The following is a 22,863-nucleotide window of genomic DNA, read 5'->3' as shown; positions in this document are numbered from 1 at the left end:
CTATATTCACACTGTTGAAAACAGAGCTCTCAAGTGGAAGAATATTTTTTAAAATCTGGATTTGAGATTTTTCAATTTTTAAAATTATTTTAGGACATATACAATTGTCAACATCATTTTGAAACTAGATCTTTCATTTTGGAAAGTAAAAGATATTCATTGGGGCGACTAGGTGGCGCAGTGAATATAGCACCAGCCCTGGAGTTAGGAGGACCTGAGTTCAAATCCAGCTTCAGACACTTGACACACTTAATAGCTGTGTGACTTTGGGCAAGTCACTTAAGCCCAGTTGCCCTCCAAAAAAAAAAAAAGATTTCTATTGACTGGTAGAGTAGGTATACTTGAATAGCAAGGATAAATGGTCTAGCTATTTCTTTGATCTAGCTAAGCTTAAGTACAAGTAATGTTTTGTTTACTTACCAATTTCTGTTTTCTCCTTTTATTTCTTAAATTTTGATGATAGAGTATAACTAATCTGAATGGATAATGTGGAATAATAGCATTTACAATGACATCAGCAAATAGTACAAAAGAAATAACAGAATCATTAAGTAGAATTTATGTTTCTTGTCCTAAATTGTTTGTAGAGTTTGTTTTCTTCCAGAGGGAAAAAGAATTAGGTTCTTCAGAAATTCATGGACAAGAGCCTAATTTGTTTCTCTTTTGATAGTTCAATAATCCATTATATGTAGGTTTTCGTTGAGCATTGTTCTCAAGACCAATTAGAAGACAAAAGAGTGGTGTGTTTTTTTCCTATTGGAAAAAGTAAACATATTAGCTGTACTTAAAGGGGTCTTGATATTTAGAATTAAATTCTGGTTTGTCTGTTTATTTGTTGCTTTATTTTGACTAATGTTCAGTTTCCCTTTTAACTTAGAGGAATCTTACATTGTTTTTTTTTTCCTAGTTGAATCTTGTATTTTAGCATCACAGTATTTGTAAAACAAATTATGTCTTTAGGAACTTTTTGGCAATGTTTGAGGGCATAGCACCAAAACTAAAAGTTGATAAACTCTTACAGAAAGCTGGAAGATTATAGAATTGGAAAAGGTGAAGAGGAGAAAATTCTATATATAACAGAAAGAAAAAAGAAGCCTTTTCAGCTAACTCAAAAGGTATGATACATAGTTAAAATATATTTTGGGGGATGGAACAAGATGAACATTTATAAATTTAGATTTGAATGAAACTTTGCATTTTAAATGTTTTTCTGAATGCATTATGAAGACAGACTACAGAGAGAGTTACACAGAACGTTTAGAGTTAAGACTATAAGGGCCAGTCTGTATCTGATTGAAAATAAAAAGTTATTGATAAAAATGTTAAACAGTATCCCAGGAAGCACTCCCCAGCATATCTACCCAAGCACAGATCCCTGAAGCAATCTACAGGACACCTTCTTCCAAACTAGCATGAAGCCATTAGTGACATTCAGTGATCTGTAAAGGAATCTAATTGTACTGTTTTCTAGCCTATAAAGTTCCATTTCCCCCCACAAGAATAGAATGAGAATATCAAATACTTTGTTAAAATTTAGATAAACTAACTAAAGCTTTCTTCTGGTCTTTCAAGATATTAAATGCCCTGTCAACAAAAATATAGCCATGCTAGTGTCGTGTGATGTGTTTTTGATTAATCCATGCTGTCTTTTAATGACCTCTGCCTCCTTTTCTAGATATTCAGTATTTATTTAGGTTTTTTTGTAGAATTTTACCTGGAGTGTATAATCAAGCTTACAGTTGTATGCATTGCCAAGTATTTTTTTCTCTTTTTTGAAAATCTAATAATTTATCTTCTTACAATCCTTCTGAACCTTTCCTATGGTAGAGTTTTTAGAAGTGTTGACAGTGGCTCAGTAATTCACCTGGTGGTGGTGGTGGTGGTGTTGTTTTGTTACTTGAAGAAGGAGCCAATAGATGTTTTTATGCACTTACTATGTACCAGGAACTGGTGGATATTTGGGATATAAAGAAAGATAAAAAGAAAAAAATGAAAGTACCTACTTATGAGGAAATATCAATGGGAGATAATAGTCACATAATATTATTAATTTCACATATATACAAAATAAAAAAATAATTTTTTAAGGGGAAAAAGAATTAATAATGGGTTGGTGATCAGGAACTATTTTGTGTAAAAAGGTGGCTTTTCAGTTTTCGAGTTTAAAGAAAACTCTTGAATATTTTAAGAGGCAGAAGTGAAGAGACAATGCATTCTAGGCATGAGGGACAGCCATTATTAAGGCCCAAAGATAGGTGATGGAGTATTGTGTATGGGAGAAAAATGACCGTTTTGGCTGGATCCCATTGGGTTTAAAATTGAGTGAAGTGTAACAGTATTGGAAAGGTAGGCTGGAGCCAGATTGTGAAAGGCTTTAAATGCCAAATAGAGATTCTACTAGTAATAGGGAGCCAGCAGTGTCTGAATAGGGGAGTGACATGATCAGACCTGCATTTTAGAAAAATCACTTTGGAAACTATATGAAGGATGGGAAAAGACTTGAGCAATTATTGCCATGTATGTTATTGTTGTAATTGTACTACTTGTTCTAGTAGTTCATAGAAAATTGAGGAGGGCCTAAATTATAGTGGTAACTGTGTGAGAAGATCAGGGAACATAATCCAAAGAAATGTTGTAAAGGTAGAAAATAAGAGGATTTTGTAGATAACTAGATATGTGGGGTTAGCTTTAATGAGGAAGCAAGGATGATATTGAGGTTGCAAACCTTGTTGTTTAAAAGGATAATGTGGTGCCCTTGATGGTAGCAGACAAGTGTGAAAGAGTGGTGGATTTGGAAGAAAAGCTAATGTTCTATTTTTTTTTTTTTTTTTTTTTTTTTTTTTGCCTCTTTGGAGGGCAGTCAGGGTTAAGGAACTTGCCCGGGGTTACACGGCTAGTTTTTTTTTGTGTGAGTATTTTAAGATGCCTGTGGGGCATCCAGTTGTAAATGTCCAATGGGTGATGGTGGGGCTGGAATTCAGGAGAGAGTTTGGAGTTAAATATGTAGATCTAGGACATGTAGGATCTGTGTAGACATGATAACTGAACCTATAGGAACTGGTAAGGTCACCGAGAGAGTATAAAGGGAAGAGAAAAGAGGCCCCTGGATATAGTCTTAGGGAGTATGCACCTGTGTTGTTCAGTCATTTCAGTATTGTCCAGCTCTTCATGACTCCATTTGGGGTTTTCTTGGCAAAGATACTGGAGTAGTTTGCCACTTTATTCTCCAGCTTATTTCATAGATGAGGAATTGAGGCAGGCAGGGTTAAGTGTCTTGCCCTGGGGTCACACAGCTAGCAAGTGTATGAGGCCAGACATGAACTTAGGTTTTCCTGAGTCCAAACCTGTTGTTTTCTCCACTGCACCCCCTAGCTGCCCCATGCCTGCAGTTACAGGGTCGGATATGGACTGTGATTCAGCAAAAGAATCTGACAAAGAACTGTCATTTCTTATGCTGCCTTGTTGGATGATTTTGCGATAACATTTGATGTTCAATATAATTAATACCTCCACTTGAAAGCTTAAATCTGTCCATGGTGAATATATTATTCAGCAGTAGAATGGGGAAGTACTGTTCATAGTGGTGGGCATTTAATTTTGTAATTAAAAAAGTAAAATTGACTACTTTTAATGAGCAAAAAAAATTTTGTTTTTATAATTTTGATTTTTTTATTGCATCATAATTTTCCCCCAATATTAAACCCCTGTTCCTAGTGAATTGTCCTACATGATAGCAGTAATAAACAAAACAATGACAACCAAGTAATACAGTGATACATAAATTATTGCAGTAAGTTAAAGTTGATTACCTTTCAGGATTATAATAGTAATCACTATGTATTCTGCTAACTTATGCTGCATCAGTTTATGAAGTTTTCCCATGTATCTCTGAGATTATATTTTTGTAGCTTCTTGCAGTGTAATAATACATCATTCCATTCACAAACTGTAGTTGTTTCATTCACAATTAAAGGACACTCACTCTTTTGGGGGTGGGGGTACACAGTAGTCATTTTAGAATCAGGTGTCTCTTTGTTGGAGAATTATATTTTTTTTATCAAATGCTTTATCAAATTCTAGTTTACATCGTTAATTTTGGCAAGATTTTGAGTTAAAAATTATTTCCCTGTTTTTCCCCTACCCACCACACCAAAATAGTGATCCCACTGGATATCCCCTCCTCCAGTCTGCTCTCTCCCATACCCACTCCAACTTTCCAATAGGGCACGGTGGATCTCTATGCACCAGTGCCTGTATATCTAATTTCCCATTTACATGTAAAATAATATTGATAATACTATGTGTATATATGTATACATATATATATAGTATGGGTATATATATTTTTTTATATTTTATTTTGAAACTTTGAATTCCAGACTCATTCCCTTCCTCCCTTGTCACCCACCCTTACTGAGTTGATAAGCAATTCAATATAGTTTGTACATGTGTAGCTATGCAAAACATTTCCAAATTAGATATATTGTAAAAGACTGACTATATTTCCCTCCCTGCTATCCCATCTTCCATTTGTTCTATTCTCTACTTTGATCCTGTCCTTTTCAAAAATGGGTGCTTCTAACTTCCCTCTCCCCTAGCCTACCCTCCCTTCCATCATCCCCCCTTTCATCCCCTTCCCCCCTACTCTCCTGTAGGGTGGGATATCCTATTTAATGTGTATGTCATTCCCTCCATAAGCCAAATTCAATGAGAATAAGGTTGACCCGTTTCCTTTTGACTTCCTGTTCTTCCCCTCCATTGTAACCATTTTCCCTTCTTCTGTATGAGATAGTTTACCCCAATCTGTCTCTCCCCATCTCCTCTCATTATATTCCTCTCTCACCTCTTAATTTCATCTTTTAAGTGTCATCCCTTCCCATTAAAATGGTCCTGTGCACTCTTATCTATGTATATCTGTATACATATATACCCTCCTATATAAACATATATGTATGTGTGTGTATATATGTATCACGTATTTCTATTTCCTTCAATTATTCTCATACTGAGAAAAGTTTCATAAGTTACAATTATCATTTTTCCATGTAGGAATGTAAATAGTTCAAATTTGATAAGTTCCTTATGATTTCTTTTCCCTGTTTACCTTCTCATGCTTCTCTTGCTTCTTGTATCGAATGTCAAATTTTCTATTCAACTCTGGATTTTTCATCAAGAATGGTTGAAAGTCCTCCATTCCACTGAATGACCATATTTTCCCCTAAAACATGATACTCAGTTTTGCTGGGTAGGTGATTCTTGTATTTAATCCTAGCTCCTTTGACCTCTGGAATAACATATTCCAAGCCCTTCAAAATCCCTTAATGTAGAAACTGCTAGGTCTTGTGTTATCCTGATTATGTTTCCACAGTACTCAAATTGTTTCTTCCTGACTGCTTGTAATATGTTCTCCTTGACCTGGGAACTCCAGAAACTGATTATAATATTCCTAGGAGTTTTCTTTTTGAGATCTTTTTCAGTACATGATCAGTGGATTCTTTCAACCTCAATTTTTACCCCTCTGGTTCTAAAACATCAGGGCAGTTTTCCTTGAGAATTTCTTGGAGAATGATTTCTAGGTTCTTTCTTTGATCATGGCTTTCAGGTAGTCCAATAATTATTAAATTTTCTCTCCTGCATCTATTTTCCAGGTCAGTGGTGTTCTAAATGAGATATTTCACATTGCCTTCTACTTTTTCCTTTGCTTAGATCTGTTTAACAGCATCTTGATCTCATAAAGTCAATGGCTTCCATTTGCTCTAATCTAATTCTAAAGGAATGATTCTCCTCAGTGAGCTTTTGAGATTCATTTTCCATCTGGCAAATTCAGCTTTTTAAGGCATTTTTCTCTTCATTGCCTTTTTGAGCCTCTTTTGCCATTTGAGTTAGTCTGTTTTTTAAGGTATTATTTTCCTCAGTCAGGCAATTGAATCTTCTTTCATAATTTTCTTGCATCGTTCTCATTTCTTTTCCCAATTTTTCCTTCACTTCTCTTATTTGCTTCTTAAGCTGCTCTATGGCCTGTAAGCAGCTCATATTTTTCTTTGAAGCTTTTGGTGCAGGAGTTCTTTTTTTTTTTTTTAAAGCAATTGGGGTTAAGTAACTTGCTCAAGATTACATGGCCAGTTATTTTTTGTGTGGGTGCCAAGTATCTGAGGCCGGAACTGATCCCAGATCTCCCGATGCCGGGACCAGCGCTCTTACTCATTGTACCACCTGGCCGCCCCAGGTGCAGGAGTTCTGACTTCACTGTCTTCTTCATGTTCCATGCTTTGATCCTTTTTGTCACCAAAATAGGAGTGTAAAGTTGGGTTGCTCTATTTATTTTGTTTCCTTTGCCTGCTCATGTCGCCACTCAATCACTTGACCCCTGGGCTTTTTGCCACAGTAGGACTCTGCCACCAGACAGGGGAGTTTCTCCCCAACCCTGGGGTTTTCTCAGCTGCCAAATTATTGCTTGGGTGCCTTTTCTGAAGCTTCCATACGTTCTAGCAAGCTTGTCGCACACCCCAGGACCTCCACCCTAGACTGCAATCCAGATCCAAGCAGGTTAAAGCAAGAGTGATAACCCCTCAGACTGGTCACTTGGTTCCCCTACAGTCTACAGGCCATGAGCTGAAGTAGCCATGTGTGGCTGGGGCTGCAGGGCCGCAGCACAGCCTGGGGGCAAAAGCCAACGCACTCCCAACTTCTGGATCCCAAAGACCACACTGAACTGACCTCTCACTTTGTCTTAGCATCTATGTGTTGATAATTCTGGAAACCACCACAGCTGCTGGTGATCTGAAGTCCCTCCAGCTGGTGGTTGATAAGGCCTGCCCTGGGGCTAAAACCTCCAGCTTGGGTAGGCTGGGGTCAGCTCCCAGAGCACTGTGCTGTCCTCAGTGGGAGGTTAGCTTCTCTGTGTCATTTTCTGGGTTCTGTAGCTCCAAAGTTTTTTCAGAGTCCCCTTTTACATGAATTGAGAGAGGTGGAAGCCAGAGCCCCACGGAAGTCCTGTTTCTACTTCTGAGTTAGTTTTTTTTTTTTTTTTAAGCAATCAGGGTTAAGTAACTTGCTCAAGGTTACACGGCCAGTTATTTCTGGGTGTGGTGCTGAGTATCTGAGCCCAGATTTGATCCCCAGGTCATCCTGACACTGGAGCCAGTGCCCTTACTCATTTGAGGACCTAAAGGGCTGCATGTGGCCTTGAGGGCCACAGGTTCCCGACCCCAGGTTTAGATGGTCATTTACGTAAAGATCTCAGTCCCTTGCATGCAGAGTAGGTGTTTAATGAAGTGTTTGAAATGAATGAATGGTATGCTAGGTAATCATACCTTTTTCCTAACATCCCAAAGTACTTTCCTGGTTTTCTTACTGATCTATAAGCTCATTACTTCATTTGCTTTTAAAATAATATTGTTTTCTGACTTTTTATCTCTAACCAAATTTTTTTTTTTAATGTAGGGCTTTGATGATTTTAAATTGTAGACTCAAATATTATGCAAAACAGTGAACAAGAAGCAATTTGAAATGTGAGCAACATAGTATGTGCAGGATATCCTAAAGGACTATGGAAAATACTTTTATCTTTTTTCAATAAATGATACAATACTTGCCAAGTTTTTTATATTAAAAGGTGACTGCAGTAATGAAGGATTAAGCTTTTGTTTAAAAGTTTTCTGAAATACTTAGATGCTGTGCTCTTAAATGGGCTTTTTTTTCTCTGTCTTTGCCCTTAAAGGACTTCTATATCTTTGAAGAATTTAGTGCATGTTGCATTATCTCGGTGTCAGACTGTATTATGAGCTTTTCAGTCTTCAGGAGAGATTATTATGCCTCTTATTTTGGGGGAACCCTCAACATTGCTTAGATTCACTGTATTTAGAAACTAATAATTCAGACAAGCAACAAGGAGAATGTTGTGAATTGAATTTGATGCAAGTGCAGCCTATCATTTAAAAGTCTCTCTTTAGTCTTTTCTAACCCATCTTTTCTGCTTTACTCTCCTTTTCAGATACTCTATGTTACAGCTATACTGGATTATGTGTATATATATATATATTTTTTTTTTTTTGCTTTTGGTTTTTGGAGGGGAGAAGTAGGACAGTTGTGTGACTTGCCCAAGGTCACACAGCTAGTTCTGTGCTAAGTCTGAGGCTGGATTTAAACTTAGGCTCTCCTGACTCAAAGGCTGGTGCTCTATTCACTGTGCCACCTAGCCACCCCCATATTATTCTTTTCACATTGACATTCCATCTTTTCCTTGTCACACAGGCAAGCTACCAGGACAGTGTCTGGAGCACACTATAAGCTCAGATAATTTTCCACTTACTCCGTGTTATACTTCAATTCTGTCTCTCCTCAAATTACCATATTATCCATTTACTTGCTGTTGTCTACACTTCTTAGTTGAATATAAAGTTCTAAAGGAGATTCATTTTTGTCATTGTAGTTGTACGTAATAAGAGCTTGAAAACTTTTTGTAGAATTGAATAATATGTGTCACTTGCTACTCTCATTAGCTGCTATGGATTAATTAATTTATTATCTCTATGGCAGTGGTTCCCAGCTCTGTATTATATGGCCTTAACTTCTCTTCACTCTGTTTCTGATCCTTTCAGTACTTCTTGCTATCATCTTTAGAATAAAGCTGAAACTTGTTATCCCCTTTTTTAATGCCCACCAAAGTCTGGATCACAACTTTCCTTTCTAACATCGTTTTACTGTTTCCTTTTCCACCTAGTTAGACATAATATTCTCTGTTTTTAGCTCTTTCCACTTTTTATTGCCTTTACCTTTGCTTAGAATATACTGATTTGCTATTTCTGTGAGTCTTAAATGCATCATGATTGAGTTATAGCACAATTTGATTCCAGTAGGATTTAGGTAGGATTTAAGGATCAATCTAAAAATACTTAAATTTTTTTTTTAATTTTTAAACATTTGATTTTAAAACTTTGAATTCCAGATTCTTTCCCTTCCTCTCTCGTCACCCACCCTTACTGGGAAGATAAGCAATTCAGTATAGGTTATACATGTGTAGCTATGCAAAACATTTCCATAGTGGATATATTGTGAAAGACTAACTATTTCCATCCATCCTGTCCCACCCCCACTTGTTCCATTCTCTACTTTGATCCTGTCCTTTTTCAAAAGTCCCTTTCAAAACTTCCAACTTCCCTCCCCTCTAGCCTGCCCTCTCTTCCATCATCCCTCCTCTCATCTCCTTCCCCCATACTCTGCTGTAGGGTGTGGTACCCTATTAAGTGTGTATATCATTCCCTAAGCCAAAGTCAGTGAGAGTAAGGTTGACTCATTCCCTTTTGCCTTCCTGTTCTTCCCCTCCATTGTAACAGTTTTCCCCTGCTTCTTCTATATGAGATAATTTACCCCCATTCTGTCTCTACCCATTTCCTCTCATTATATTCCTCTCTCACTTCTTAATTTCACCTTTTAAGTATCATCCCTTCCTATTCAATTCATCCTGTGCCCTCTGTCTATGTATAGTTGTACACATATATACAGACATAAGTTACCATTGTTGTTTTTCCATTAGGAATATAAATAGTTCAACTTTGATAAATTCCTTATGATTTCTTTTCCCTGTTTATCTTCTCATGCTTCTCTTGCTTCTTGTATCTGAATGTCAAATTTTCTATTCAACTCTTGTGTTTTCATCATGAATGTTTAAAAGTCCTTCATTCCACTGAATGACCATATTTTTCCCTGAAACATGATACTCAGTTTTGCTGGGTAGGTGATTCTTGGTTTTAATCCTAGCTCCTTTGACCTCCGGAATATCATATTCCAGACCCTTCAATCCCTCAGAGTAGAAGATGCCAGATCCTCTGTTATCCTGATTGTGTTTCCACAACATTCAAATTGTTTCTTCCTGGCTGCTTGTAATATTTTCTCCTTGATCTGGGAATTCCGGAACCTGGCTATAATATTCCTAGGAGTTTTCTTTTTGGATCTTTTTCAGGTGGTGAATATTTTCCATAGTATGTGAAGTGATTTTCCCCCCATAATTGACTTATAACTAATTTTTTTGTTAGAAATGCTAATTATGCTCTCTTTAAATAGTAAATAAGAGGTTAAAATGTTTAGCATTATTAGTATCTTAAATATTTACTTTTAATCCGTCTTTGATTCTCATATCTTTTTATTTTCTCATGTATGTATCTATGCATATTAGATGGTCCCAGTGGCCCAGTCCAGACAGAGAATTTTTAGATCTAAATATTCAGATCATGAAAATAATTTTCGTCGCTTTGAGTCATCATCTGAGGAAGAAAATGAATCTCTTAGTTTCATAAGACAGGTAAGTAAGGGAATATTGAAATATATAAACTAATTTTTAATAATGTTCCTTTATTTTTACTTTGGACCAGCCAAATTTGAGATCAAATTTACAAATCCAGAGGAATAAGAATATTTTGAATTTCAGTCATGAGTAGTTTTTCATAGTTGATGAATAACCAAAACAAGTGCTATAGTTAAATGTTTATTGAATATCTATATGTACACACACATATGCAAGTATATAAATAATATGTGTATTACTGGCAATTTTGAGATTGCATGGTTATTACATTTAAATAATTTTTAAAATTTTAGTAATTTTTAGATCATTTGACATTTCTGGGGAAATGAGGTAAAATTTTCTGTTTTACTGTCACCAAAACTTTTGTAAGCATTTTCTTGGCATCTCTGTAAATTTGTTACATTTCTCCCCTCTTCCCCCCCCCCCCCTTTAAGTAGCAACTTATGAACATATACTGAAAAGAATTTAGTGTCTAGTTGATGAATCACATTCATTATGAGTATTCATTTTGGACCTTTGCTTCTGTTCTACTTGTATCATTTTTTTTTAAGCAATTGGGGTTATGTAACTTGCCCAAGGTTACGCTGCCAGTTTTTTCGTGTGGGTGTTAAGTGTCTGAGGCCGGAACAGATCCCGGCTCCTCCCAACTCCAGGGCCGGGGCTCTACTCACTGCGCCACCTAGCTGTCCCTATTTGTATCATTTCTTTACTAATTCCTCACAGTAATTTTTTTTCTTTAATTTAAATACAGAGTATTCCAAAAGTCTTCGTGCAGTTGTAAGTTATAAGGCTCTTAACCCAAACTTGCACTAAGCCTTTACCCTCTATTTATGAATTCCTTTTCTTAATGTCACAATCATTTGAAGTTTGAATTCTACTTGTCACAAAGAAATAACTAAAATAGCTGGTGCAGGGGCTTTGTCTAACAGGGTATGCAGCCTTCCATGCCTGTGGTCCTTCTCTGTCTCTTTAGAGAAAAGAGAAAATGTGGTGTAATCTTGGGAAATGTCTGGTCACTGCCCTCCTGGTCTGGTCTTTACTCCTTACCCAAGTAGGGTGATCCAGAACAAGGTAGTGGGTGGAAGAACTAGCAAACAGCATCCAGTCCTGAACTTTGCTAAAACAAGAGTCCCCTAGGATCTCTTTCTGAACTTTTTTCAGTTTCCTTCACATCCTTGGTTCCTAAATACTAGTGCCACTATAGCCTGTGCCATTACTCACTACTTCTGCTGCCTGCCACTGCCACTCCCCCATGCCTTTTCTGCAGTGCATTCTCAGCCAGCCCAAACCCCAGATTCCACAGACTTCTCTTTTTTGTTTTTTTCAGATACTCATTTTAACTTTTTCTTGGCTTTCCCACTCAGAATTCTGTTTGATATTTTCTGTGGTTGTTTTATAGGGGCCTTGGCATTTGTGCCCTTTCACTTTTGCCATCTTGATTCCACATTTTGTACTTCATCCCCTACCTACTCCCCAACCCACATGTCTTCCGAATTTTACCCTTTCTGTTGAAGGTAGAAGACAGCATTCTTCTAAAGATGGAAGATTACAACCTAAACATTATACTTGGCTTCTCATCCTCCTTCTCTCCTTATGTCCAATCAGTTGCCAAATCTTGTTTCTGCCTCCACTGTCTATTGTATTTGTCCCCTTCTTGCTTCTCACTACCTAGAGTCTAATTCAGATTATCAACTCTTCCTTCAACTATAACAATAACCTATTAATTGCTGATAATTATCAGACTGCTTGTTCAGCCTTTACCTTTCTGGGATCTCTAGACTCACATCTCCAAATGCCTATCATGCAGTCTCAAACTAGAATTCCCTTTGTAAAGCACCTTAAAATTCAGCATGTCCAAAACTGAGCTCTTTCTCTTCCTCCCCAGAAACTCCTCGCCTAAAAAATTTCCTTTTGCTGCATTAAATTTCTATTTCAGTTCATTCATTTAATTTCATTAACAGAATTATCTGTTATTAATCATTTTCTTTTGCTATCATCTGCAGTGACAATTGAATATTCTTGGAGGCAGTAGATATATAGTATATATGAAGTGTACCTTACAGGGCTGTTGTATTGAAAGGACTAATTTTATAGAATATTGCCTAAGTTTAAATAGGTGATTGTTTTAATTCTGATTGGTAAGGAATATAAAGAGGTAACCAATTTATCTTATTTTGAGGATATCAGATTTACTGTTATTAGTACTTGTATCATTTTACTAAATGCTTCCATGTGCTGCATCCGAGGGTTACAAAAGACAAAAACGTAACATTTTTAGTCTATAGGGAATTTAAAATCTAAGAGAACAATATGTGCAAGTATAGGTAAATGCAAAAGATGCACAAATGCTTCTTAACTTGTTTTTTAACCATTCTTCCATCAAAGAATAAAATTATTGTTCTATTTTGTATTCCCCGTCCCCCATTTTTTGAATCAGGACACTTCAACTCCAGATCAAAGTGAAGATTCTGGAAGTTCTGAAGAAGAAGATGAAGAAGAGGAAGAAGAATGGAAAAGTGAAGAAAAAAGTGAAAGTGACAGTGACAATTCCAGGTACTTTGGAGTATTATAATCTCAAAGCTTTGGGGCTATCTAGTTTGGTCCTGACCTTCTTTATTGTTTTCCACTCACGACCCTATTTTGCAGTTCTAAGGGCAAACATAGTGCAAAGTGCATGCTTTGTGTTTAGAACCGAGACTGCAGTGCAGTTGCAAACTTGCCAGAAACACCTCAGATTTATTATGTTTAATTTTTTATTAATTTTTGGTTGTGCATTCAGATGCCTTTTACTGTTGCCAGGTTTTTCATAAGTCCATCTGGGTCTATACATAAATAGGAACCCCTTATACAACATCTACTGGGTATTCATTCTTCACTTTAAGAACTGATGAATGAAAATGGAACAAGAATAGGAGAAGGGAGTAAGCATTTATATAGCACCTATGCTCAATGTTTTTTTACAGATATCATTTGGTTATCACAACAACCCTGTAAGGTGGTGCTATAATCTTTATTTCACAGTTGAAGAAACTGAGGCAAAGGAAAGTTAAATGACTTGCTTAGGGTCACACAGCTCGTTAAGTATCTTGAGTCAAATTGGACTCAGGTCTTCTGCCCCCAGGTGTACTGCCACCAGCTCTCTCAGAGAAATCATTTGTAAAATGTCTAAGAAGTTCCAGTCATTGTGCTGAGCACCTGGGGATACCAAGAAAGTCCCTGCTCTTGAGAAGTTTACATTCTTTATTGAAGGAAATAATTTAAGATCAGGGAATTGTGTTTTGTTTTGGAAAGTCAAGGAGATGATGAATGGAAACAGGAAAATCAATTGACACACAACTTCTAGAAGCAGTGTTAGTATTGATTTGATGACTAGTTCTAAACGGAGTGAGTTAAGGGTATATAGAAATGTGAATAAGTATAAATTGATGGTCTGATAGGATGCGCTAAGTATAGTTTAGATAGGTCACATGTGTCTGTTCCTTTGATTTAACAGGGTCATCCATTCTACTTCTGGATAGCTCTCATTGTTAATGGCCTTTTCACTTATATTAGGCTGAAACCAGCGTTTTTGCAGCTTTTATCTTGTGTTATTTTTGTATTCTTAGGTGAAGTAGAGTAAGGGAGGCAATGCTAAATTTTGAAATCAGGAACTAGTTTTGAATCCCAACTGCAATTTATTAGCTGTGCAACCTTAGACAAATCACTTAACTCTTTTAGGCCTTAATTTTCTCACCTGTATAATAAGTGTGTTGAAATACATGATCTTTAAGGTCTTTTCTAGTTCTAAGTTAGTGATCTTAGGAAATCTCAGTTTTGTTTTAATATGATTGCCCTTCTAATACTTGAACTAATTAATCAGCAAATACCTATTTAGGGCTAGAAACTGTGTTAAGTGTTGTGGATGAGAACACAAAAGGGAAATATTTGCTGCCCTCACGGAACTTAAATTCGATTGCATCATAGCTTCCCCAGGTCTTCTATTCTTCAACTTAAAACACCTCCAGTTCCTTCAACTTGTTTTCCTGCAGACTGTCCAGACCCTTAAGCCATATTGGTTGCCTTCCTCTAAACACATTCTTTCCAAGGAACTGTTTTTTGTTACTAGAGAAAGTGGTCTCACCAGATTTCGAGATTATAACAAGATGATTACTTCTCATTCTGGACATTATACCTAAGATCAAGTTATGTCATGTATTGGATTTTTGTTTTCTTTAATTTACTAGTAGACAGATGGCTTTCTGTAAGTAATTGCCAAGGAGATGATTAATTTTCTTGACATTTATTAGGGATAGTAATTGGATCTGTGATTTTATCAGAGTAGTCAGCTGCTTTTGAGGAACATGTACTAATGAGGATCAGCACCTTCTCTGTCTTAGAAAGGTACTTAGGACACTAAGAGATTGAATGCCTTGCCCAGTGTCACATGGTTAGTATGTGTCAGTGGTAGTACTTGAACCCAGTTCTTCCCTGTGCTGATACCAACTTTCTGTCTATACTGTAATTACTATTATAGTTAAACTCTGTCATTCTTTCCTATGAAAATTTAAAAGATCAATTCAGAACAAATCATACATTTTTATGTCAAGAGTCTTACTGGTTTCATTTAGTTAATAAATTTTTTTATAGTGATTCTTCAGCCAGATATTCTGATTGGAGGGCTGATGTTGGTGTTAATCTTCAACCTCCTTTAAGAACTTCATCTCGTCGTAGAATTCTACGGTATTGCAGTAGTTCAGAAGATGAAGTATCTGTTGAGAAGTTATCTGCTCCAAAGAGAAGGCAAAAGAGAAGGAAAAAATGTGAACCTAAGAAGTCGGTATGAAAAAAAAAAATTGTACTTTTTATAAATTTCTTATTTTACCAATTTAATTTTTCTCCTTCTAGTTGGAGAAAAAGAACCAAAATTGTTGTAGCATATGCATAGTTAAGCAAAACAAATTCCTACATTGGCTATGTCCAAAAACATGTTTCATTTTGGATATTGAGTCCATCACCTCTCTGTCAGGAGGTGACTAACCATGGTTCACCTTTAATACTCTGGAATCCTGGGATTGATGGAAATCTTAATTCTTTCAAAATTGTTAGCCTTTACAATGTTCTCCTGTTTTTGCTTATTTCACTTTACATCAGTTCTTTGACACTTTTAAAGGAGCTGATCTAATTATTTTTTAGTATTAGGGTCTTTTTAATCTTTCTTTGATCTACTTGTTATATGTGGTTATACAGTTTAGTGACTCTGGGTCATTGTTCTAGATTACTTTCCAGAATGACTGGGAAAAAAAAACACAGCTATACCACAGTATAAAATGTGTTTGCTTTCCCCCAAATCCACCATATTTTGTCATTTTTAAAATCAACTTTACCAATTGACAGGTAGAAATTCAGAGTTGCTTTAATGTACATTTTTTTAGAATGATAAATATTTTGGAGCAACTTTTTCTGTGGCTGTTGATAGGTTGGATTTCTTCTTTGAAAATGGTTTAACTGTTTTATCAATGGGAATGACTTTCTTACAAATTTAAATCAGTTATGTATCTTATAAGTTAGATCATTATCAGATAAACTTAGAAGATTCTTGTATCAGAGAAATTTTTAATTTTAGCTGTACTGGTTTAGTTTATGCAAAACCTTCTTATCTTTATGTAATCATAGTTGTCTGTTTTGTCTTCTGTGATCCTCTCTAACTCTTACTTATTCATGAGCCTTTCCCCTATCCATGGATCTGACAGATGAAATTTCTTATTTTTTTTCCTCTGATTTGTTTATGATGTGACCCTTTATATCTGAGTCGTGTATGGAGCTTATCATATTTGTTATGAGGTATTGGTCTAAAGACAATTTCTGCCACACTGCTGTCCATATTTCCAACATTTTTATCAAGGAATAAGTCCTCAACTCCAGTAGTTGATGTGTTTGAGTTTATCAAACTGGGCTTCTATATATTGTGTACTCATTTGTTCCACAGATGAACCTTTCTTTTATTTCTCAACCAGCACCAAATTGTTTTGATGATTACTACTTTGTTGTGTAATTTGGGAACTATTACTGCTAGTGCCCCTCTCCCCCCCCCCTTTTTTTTTCATTATTTCTCTTGAGATTCTTGACTTTTGGTTCCACCAGATTAATTTTAGTATTATTTCTTGGTATTTTGATTGTTTGGTAGCTAAATAAATTAATTTAGGTAGTGTTGTTATTTGCATTGTATTGGTTCAGTTGAGCTCAATTGTATTTGAGCACTTAACGTTTCTTGAATTATTTAAGTCATTCTATTTCTGTAAAGAATGTTTTGCATTAAGGTTGTAAGACAACTCCAAAAGACTCATGATGGAAGGAGATGTCTACATTCAGAAAAAGAACTAGAAAGAACAGAGTTTGAATGTAGACTGAAGCAAACTACCTGCTTTCTTTTTCTTGTTTAGTTTTGTTTCCTCTTTCCCATTGTTCATTCCATCGATTACAATCCTTCTTTACAATCTGATTAATGTCTAATGTGAAAGTATTTGCAGATCCTATACTTGATTGCATGCTGCCGTGGAGGAAGGGGGAGAAAAATTTGAAACTCAAGGGATTGTGGAAATTAATCTTGTAAATTAAAAGTAAAGAAAAAAATTAAATGAAGACAAAAAAAGAATGTTTTGCATTCATATAGTTTTGAGGATACTAATATTTTGGGTCTTTTACTATGGAGAATTTGCAGAGGATGACTCCAGCTGAGCTTGAAAATATAGAACTTTTATATGAATTTCATCCTCCAGTTTGGATAACAGATACTACACTTCGAAAATCTCCATTTGTTCCTCAAATGGGTGATGAGGTAAGAGTGGTAACTTTTGTAAGTGTGATAAATTTTGGTAGATAATAAGTTAGGATTAATTATTTTGAGTTTCAAATGTGTTTATTTCATATGCCTTAATTTTCTTTTTGTAGGTAATATATTTTCGACAAGGTCATGAAGCTTATGTTGAGGCAGTTAGGAGAAATAATATTTATGAGCTGAATCCCAACAAGGAACCATGGAAGAAGATGGATCTTAGAGTAAGTTTTATTACCATTTTTCATGTAAAACAATTTTGCCTTTCTTTGTATCCCAGCACTTAACATAAAATACTTGACATATAATAAGTGCTTAATAAATGCTTCCTTACTTGACTATAATTAGTTTATAGGTTCATTTTACAACCTTTGAGGAGCAACTATATATGAATAGTCATGTAAATTTCCTTTCATAAATTTTATAAAAGCAAATAACTTTCTGCTATTGTCTTCTAAACCTTAAGATTTAATATGGATATTGACTTAGAGAAAAATACTATAAAAGGTTACAAATGCTAGTCATAAATTAGTCATAAATATGAAATTTGAAATGTCACTTACTGTGTACACAGACTGAACATTTAAATTGGGAGGAGGGTAAATGGGTAGTGCTATCTGTAAAGGAATAGAGTTTTTAAGAGATTGCTTAATAATGCTTTTAACAGTGCCACTTAAATAACTTTTTAAAAATCTCTTGAAGGATCAAGAATTGGTCAAAATAGTTGGGATGCGGTATGAGGTTGGTCCCCCCACACTCTGTTGCCTTAAACTCGCTTTTATAGATCCAGCCACTGGAAAGCTTCTGGATAAGTCCTTCTCTCTTAAGTATGTATTTTTATGTTTGTTTAGTTATGAATTAAATGTTGATGTCTGTGATACAAGCATTGTTCTGCACTAGTAAGTTGGTACTAATAGAAGATACTTGATGTTCAAAAGAGATGAAAAACCTTGCCATTTCTTTTGCATTCTAGTAAAAAGAATAAATAACAAAGAATTATAGGTATTTGAGAATGTTCATAGTTGTACCCAAGTTGAGTTGGGAAAAGGACAAGGGCAAATGGGTTTTATATAGCAGTCCCTTAGAGTTTGAGTCTTGTTTGCTATTCTGGTGTACTGCCCTTGGCACATGTTGTGAGAATTACTGTCTTATGAGAGAAATTTGTTCTAGCTTTTTTTTTTTTAATGGGAGTACATATTAGGCAGCAAGGAATATTATTGGCTGTAATAATTATGCAATGAAATTAATAAAATGTATTATTTTAGATATCACGATATGCCAGATGTTATTGACTTTCTTGTACTGCGTCAGTTTTATGATGAAGCACGACAGAGGAACTGGCAAGCTCGTAAGTCTTTTAAGTTTCTACAAAACCTTACCTTTTAAATAGATTATATGATGTGATAGAGTAATGTTAATTTTGTAGTATTTGCATTCAATTTTTAAAAATTTTTTATTTTATTTTAATTTTTTAATTAATTTGTTTGTTTCCTTTTAGTTTACAGGATTCAATTCCACGATTCCTTGAGTTTCACATTTTGTCCCCCTCCCTTCCTTCCCCACCATGGCGGCATATAGTCAAGTATAGGATCTGTAAATATTTTCATCTTATACATTAGTCAGGTTATAAAGACAGATTGTATCAGATGGAATGAAAAATAAAACCAAACAAGAGATAAACTCAGTTCTTTCTAGTTCTTTCTCTGGATGCACATATTTCTCTCCATCATGAGTCTTTTGGGATTGACTTATATCACTGCATTGCTAAGAAGAGTCCAGTCTATCAAAGTTGGACATCACACATACATTGTGTCTGTAATTGTGTACAAATTTCTCCTGGTTCTACTCTTCTCACTCAGCATCAGTTCTCATAAGCCTCTCCAGGTAAATATGAAGACCATCTGCTCCTCGTTTCTTATAGCACAATAGTATTCCATAACATGCATATACCAGAACTTGTTCAGCCATTCCCCAATTGATGGGCACCCCCTTAATTTCCAATTCTTTGCCACCACAAAGAGAGCTGCTATAAACATTTTTGTACATATGGGTCTTCCTCCCACTTCTATGATCTCTTTGGGATATAACCCTAGGAGTGGTATTGCTGGGTCAAAGGGTATGAAAGTATGATGTATAGCCCTTTGGGCAAAATTCCAGATTGCTCTCCAGAAAGGCTGGATCAGTTCACAACTCCACCAGCAATGCATTAGTGTTCCAATTTGCCCACATCCTCTTCAGCATTTGTCACTTTTGTCATTTTCCTGTTTTGTCATCTTAGCCAATCTGACTGGTGAGATGTGGTACCTCAGAGTTGTTTTGATTTGCATTTCTCTAATCAATAGTGATTTAGAGCATTTCTTCATGTGCTTATAGATATCTTTAATTTCTTTCTCTGAAAATTGCCTGTTCATATCCTTTGACCATTTATCAATTGGGGAATGACTTGTATTCTTATAAATTTGACTCAATTCTCTGTATATTTTAGAAATGAGTCCTTTGTCAGAGACATAGGTTGTAAAGATTCTTTTTCAATTTCGTGTAGTCAAAATTATCCATTTTACATTTTATAATGTTCTCTAATTCTTGTTTAGTCATAAAGTCTTTCCCTCTCCACAAGTCTGACAGGTAAACTATTCCTTGTTTTACGAGACTGCTTACAGTATCAACCTTTATACCTAGATCATGCACCCATTTAGACTTGATTTTGGTATATGGTGTTAGATAAATGGTCTGTGCCCAGTTTCTGCCATACTATATTCCAGTTTTCCCAGCAGTTTTTGTCAAAGAGTGAGTTCTTATCCCAAAAACTGGGGTCTTGGGGTTTATCAAACAATAGATTACTATAGTCGTTGACTTCTGAATCTGGTGTGCCTAATCTATTCCATTGATTCACTCCTCCACTCCTCAGCCAGTACCAAGGAGTTTTGATGACTGCTGCTTTATAATACAGATTGAAATCTGGTATAGCTAGTCCACCTTCCCTAGCATTTCTTTTCATTAATTCCCTTGATATTCTGGACTATTTATTCTTCCAAATGAATTTTGTTACTATTTTTTCTAGCTCTATAAAGTAGTTTTTTGGTAAATTAATTGGTATGGCACTAAATATATAATTTAATTTAGGTAAAATTGTCATTTTTATTATATTAGCTTGACCCAGCCACAAGCAATTGATATTTTTCAAATTAGTTAGATCTGACTTCATTTGTGTGAAAAGTGTTTTGTAGTTGTGGTCATATAGGACCTGGGTTTGTTTTGTCAGGTAGATTCCCAAATATTTTATAATGTCTACAGTAACTTTAAATGGGATTTCTCTTTCTATCTCTTTCTGTTGAATTTCATTGGAAATATATAGGAATGCCAAGGATTTATGTGGGTTTATTTTATATCCTGTAACTTTGCCAAATTTGTTTATTGTCTCAAGTAGTTTTTTACTTGATTCTCTAGGATTCTCTAAGTATATCATCATATCATCTGCAGAGAGTGATAGCTTGGTCTCTTCTTTGCCTAATTTGATTCCTTTGATTTCTTTTTCTTCTCTAATTGCTACTGCTAACATTTCTAGTACCAGATTGAATAAGAGGGGTGATAGTGGACACCCTTGTTTCACCCCTGATCTTATGGGAAATTCTCTCCATTACATATAATACTTGCTGATGGCTTTAAATAGATGCTACCTATTATTTTAAGGAAGGCTCCATTTATTCCTATACTTCCTAATGTTTTTGATAGGAATGGATGTTGTATTTTGTCAAAAGCCTTTTCTGCATCTATTGAGATGATCATGTGGTTTCTGCTAGTTTTATTGTTGATATGATCAATTACACTGATGGTTTTCCTAATATTAAACCATCCTTGCATTCCTGGAATAAATCCTACCTGATCAAAGTGTATTATTCTTGAGATAAGTTGCTGTAGTCTTTTTGCTAGCATTTTATTTAGAATTTTTTTATCTATATTCATGAGGGAGATTAGTCTATAATTTTCTTTCTCTCTTTTATCTCTTCCTGATTTAGGTATCAGTACATATTTGTGTCATAAAAAGAATTTGGTAGGACTCCTTCTTTACTAATTTTCCCAAATAGTTTGTAGAGTATTGGAATCAATTGTTCTTTCAATGTTTGATAGAATTCACTAGTAAATCCATCTGGCCCTGGAGATTTTTTCCTAGGGAGTTGACTGATGGCTTGTTCAATTTCTTTTTCTGAGATGGGGTTATTTAAGTAATTTACTTTCTCTTCAGTTAATCTAGGCAACTTCTATTTTTGTAAATATTCATCCATTTCCCTAAGATTGTCAAATTTATGTGCATACAATTGGGAAAAATAATTCCTAATTATTGTTTTGATTTCCTCTTCATTAGATTCCTCTTCATTCATTCAAGGGAGGTAGATTCACCCTTTTCATTTTTGATTCTCATAATTTGGTTTTCTTCTTTCTTTTTTTTTATCATGTTGACTAAGGATCTATCAGTTTTGTTGGTTTTTTCATAAAACCAGCTCTTAGTTTTATTTATTAATTCAATAGTTTTCTTAATTTCAATTTTATTAATCTCTCCTTTGGTTTTCAATATTTCTAATTTAGTATTTAATTGGGGATTTTGAATTTGTTCTTTTTCTAGGTTTTTCAATTGCATGCCCAATTCGTTGAGCTCCCTTTTCTCTAATTTAATCATGTATGCACTCAGGGATATAAAACTTCCCCTAAGAACTGCCTTTAATGCATCCCACAAATTTTGGTATGTTGTCTCATTTTTATCATTCTCTTGAATGAAATTACTGATTGTTTCTATAATTTCTTGTTTGACCCACTCATTCTTTAGGATTAAATTGTGTAATTTCCAATTAGTTTTTAGTCTGTCTTTCCATGGCCTTTTATTGCATATAATTTTTATTGCATCATGATCTGAGAAGGATGCATTTAATATTTCTGCCTTACTGCATAGAATTGTGAGGTTTTTATGTCCTAGAATGTGGTGAGTTTTTGAGTATGTGCCATGAACCACTGAGAAGAAAGTATATTCCTTTTTATCCCCATTCAGTTTTCTCCAGAGATCTATCATACCTATCCTCTCTAAAATCCTGTTCACCTCCTTAACTTTTTTCTTGTTTATTTTGAGGTTGGATTCATCAAGTTCAGAGAGGGGGAGATTAAGGTCTCCCACTAGTATAGTTTTGCTATTTCTTCCTCTAATCCCTTTTCCTTCTCCTCTAGGAATTTGGATGCTATAGCACTTGGTGCATATATATTAAGTAATGATATTGCTTCATTCTCGATGGTGCCTTTTAACAGGATATAGTTTCCTTCCTTATCTCTTTTAATTAGGTCAATTTTTGCTTTGGCTTTATCTGAGATAAGGATTGCTACCCCTGCTTTTTTTTTTACTTCAGCTGAGGCATGATATATTTTACTTCAGCCTTTTACCTTTACCCTGTGTGTATCCTTCTGTTTCAGATGTGTTTCTTGTAAACAGCATATTGTAGGATTATGATTTCTAATCCATTCTGCTATCCGTCTCTGTTTTATGGAAGAGTTCATTCCATTCACATTTATAGTTAGGATTGTTATCTGTTTCTTTCCCTCCATCCTATTCCCACCCCTGTTAATATTCATATTTTCCCCCCTTCTCCCTTCCCCCCTTAATAGTTTTTCTTTTGATCACTGCCTCCCTCAGTATTCCCTTATCAGCCTCCCTCCCTTTTCCTCCCCTTTCCCCTTACTTCTTCCCTCCCTACTAACCACCCCCCCC

At 35.3% G+C, this 22,863-nt stretch overlaps 1 protein-coding gene across 3 annotated transcripts in view; it reads left to right on the top strand.

The window, feature by feature from the left end:
• Positions 1-22,863, top strand: part of BRWD1 (bromodomain and WD repeat domain containing 1) — a 188,608-nt gene that overhangs the window by 93,454 nt on the left and 72,291 nt on the right. For 2 of the 3 annotated variants that reach the window (XM_069074849.1, XM_069074847.1), the window contains 8 exons: positions 1,022-1,115; positions 10,175-10,300; positions 12,741-12,856; positions 14,930-15,119; positions 16,992-17,117; positions 17,231-17,338; positions 17,817-17,941; positions 18,380-18,462. In XM_069074849.1, the coding sequence (XP_068930950.1) occupies positions 1,022-1,115; positions 10,175-10,300; positions 12,741-12,856; positions 14,930-15,119; positions 16,992-17,117; positions 17,231-17,338; positions 17,817-17,941; positions 18,380-18,462 (968 nt within the window). The remainder of the gene's footprint in view (positions 1-1,021; positions 1,116-10,174; positions 10,301-12,740; positions 12,857-14,929; positions 15,120-16,991; positions 17,118-17,230; positions 17,339-17,816; positions 17,942-18,379; positions 18,463-22,863) is intronic. The other variant, XM_069074848.1, reaches the window with a different exon arrangement.

The sequence above is a fragment of the Petaurus breviceps genome, unplaced genomic scaffold, assembly GCF_028583685.1.
Source record: "Petaurus breviceps papuanus isolate PSGF00001 unplaced genomic scaffold, PetGlider_PUasm1.0 90897, whole genome shotgun sequence".
Lineage (NCBI taxonomy): Eukaryota > Metazoa > Chordata > Mammalia > Diprotodontia > Petauridae > Petaurus > Petaurus breviceps.
This window is presented reverse-complemented; position numbering and strand designations above follow the sequence as displayed.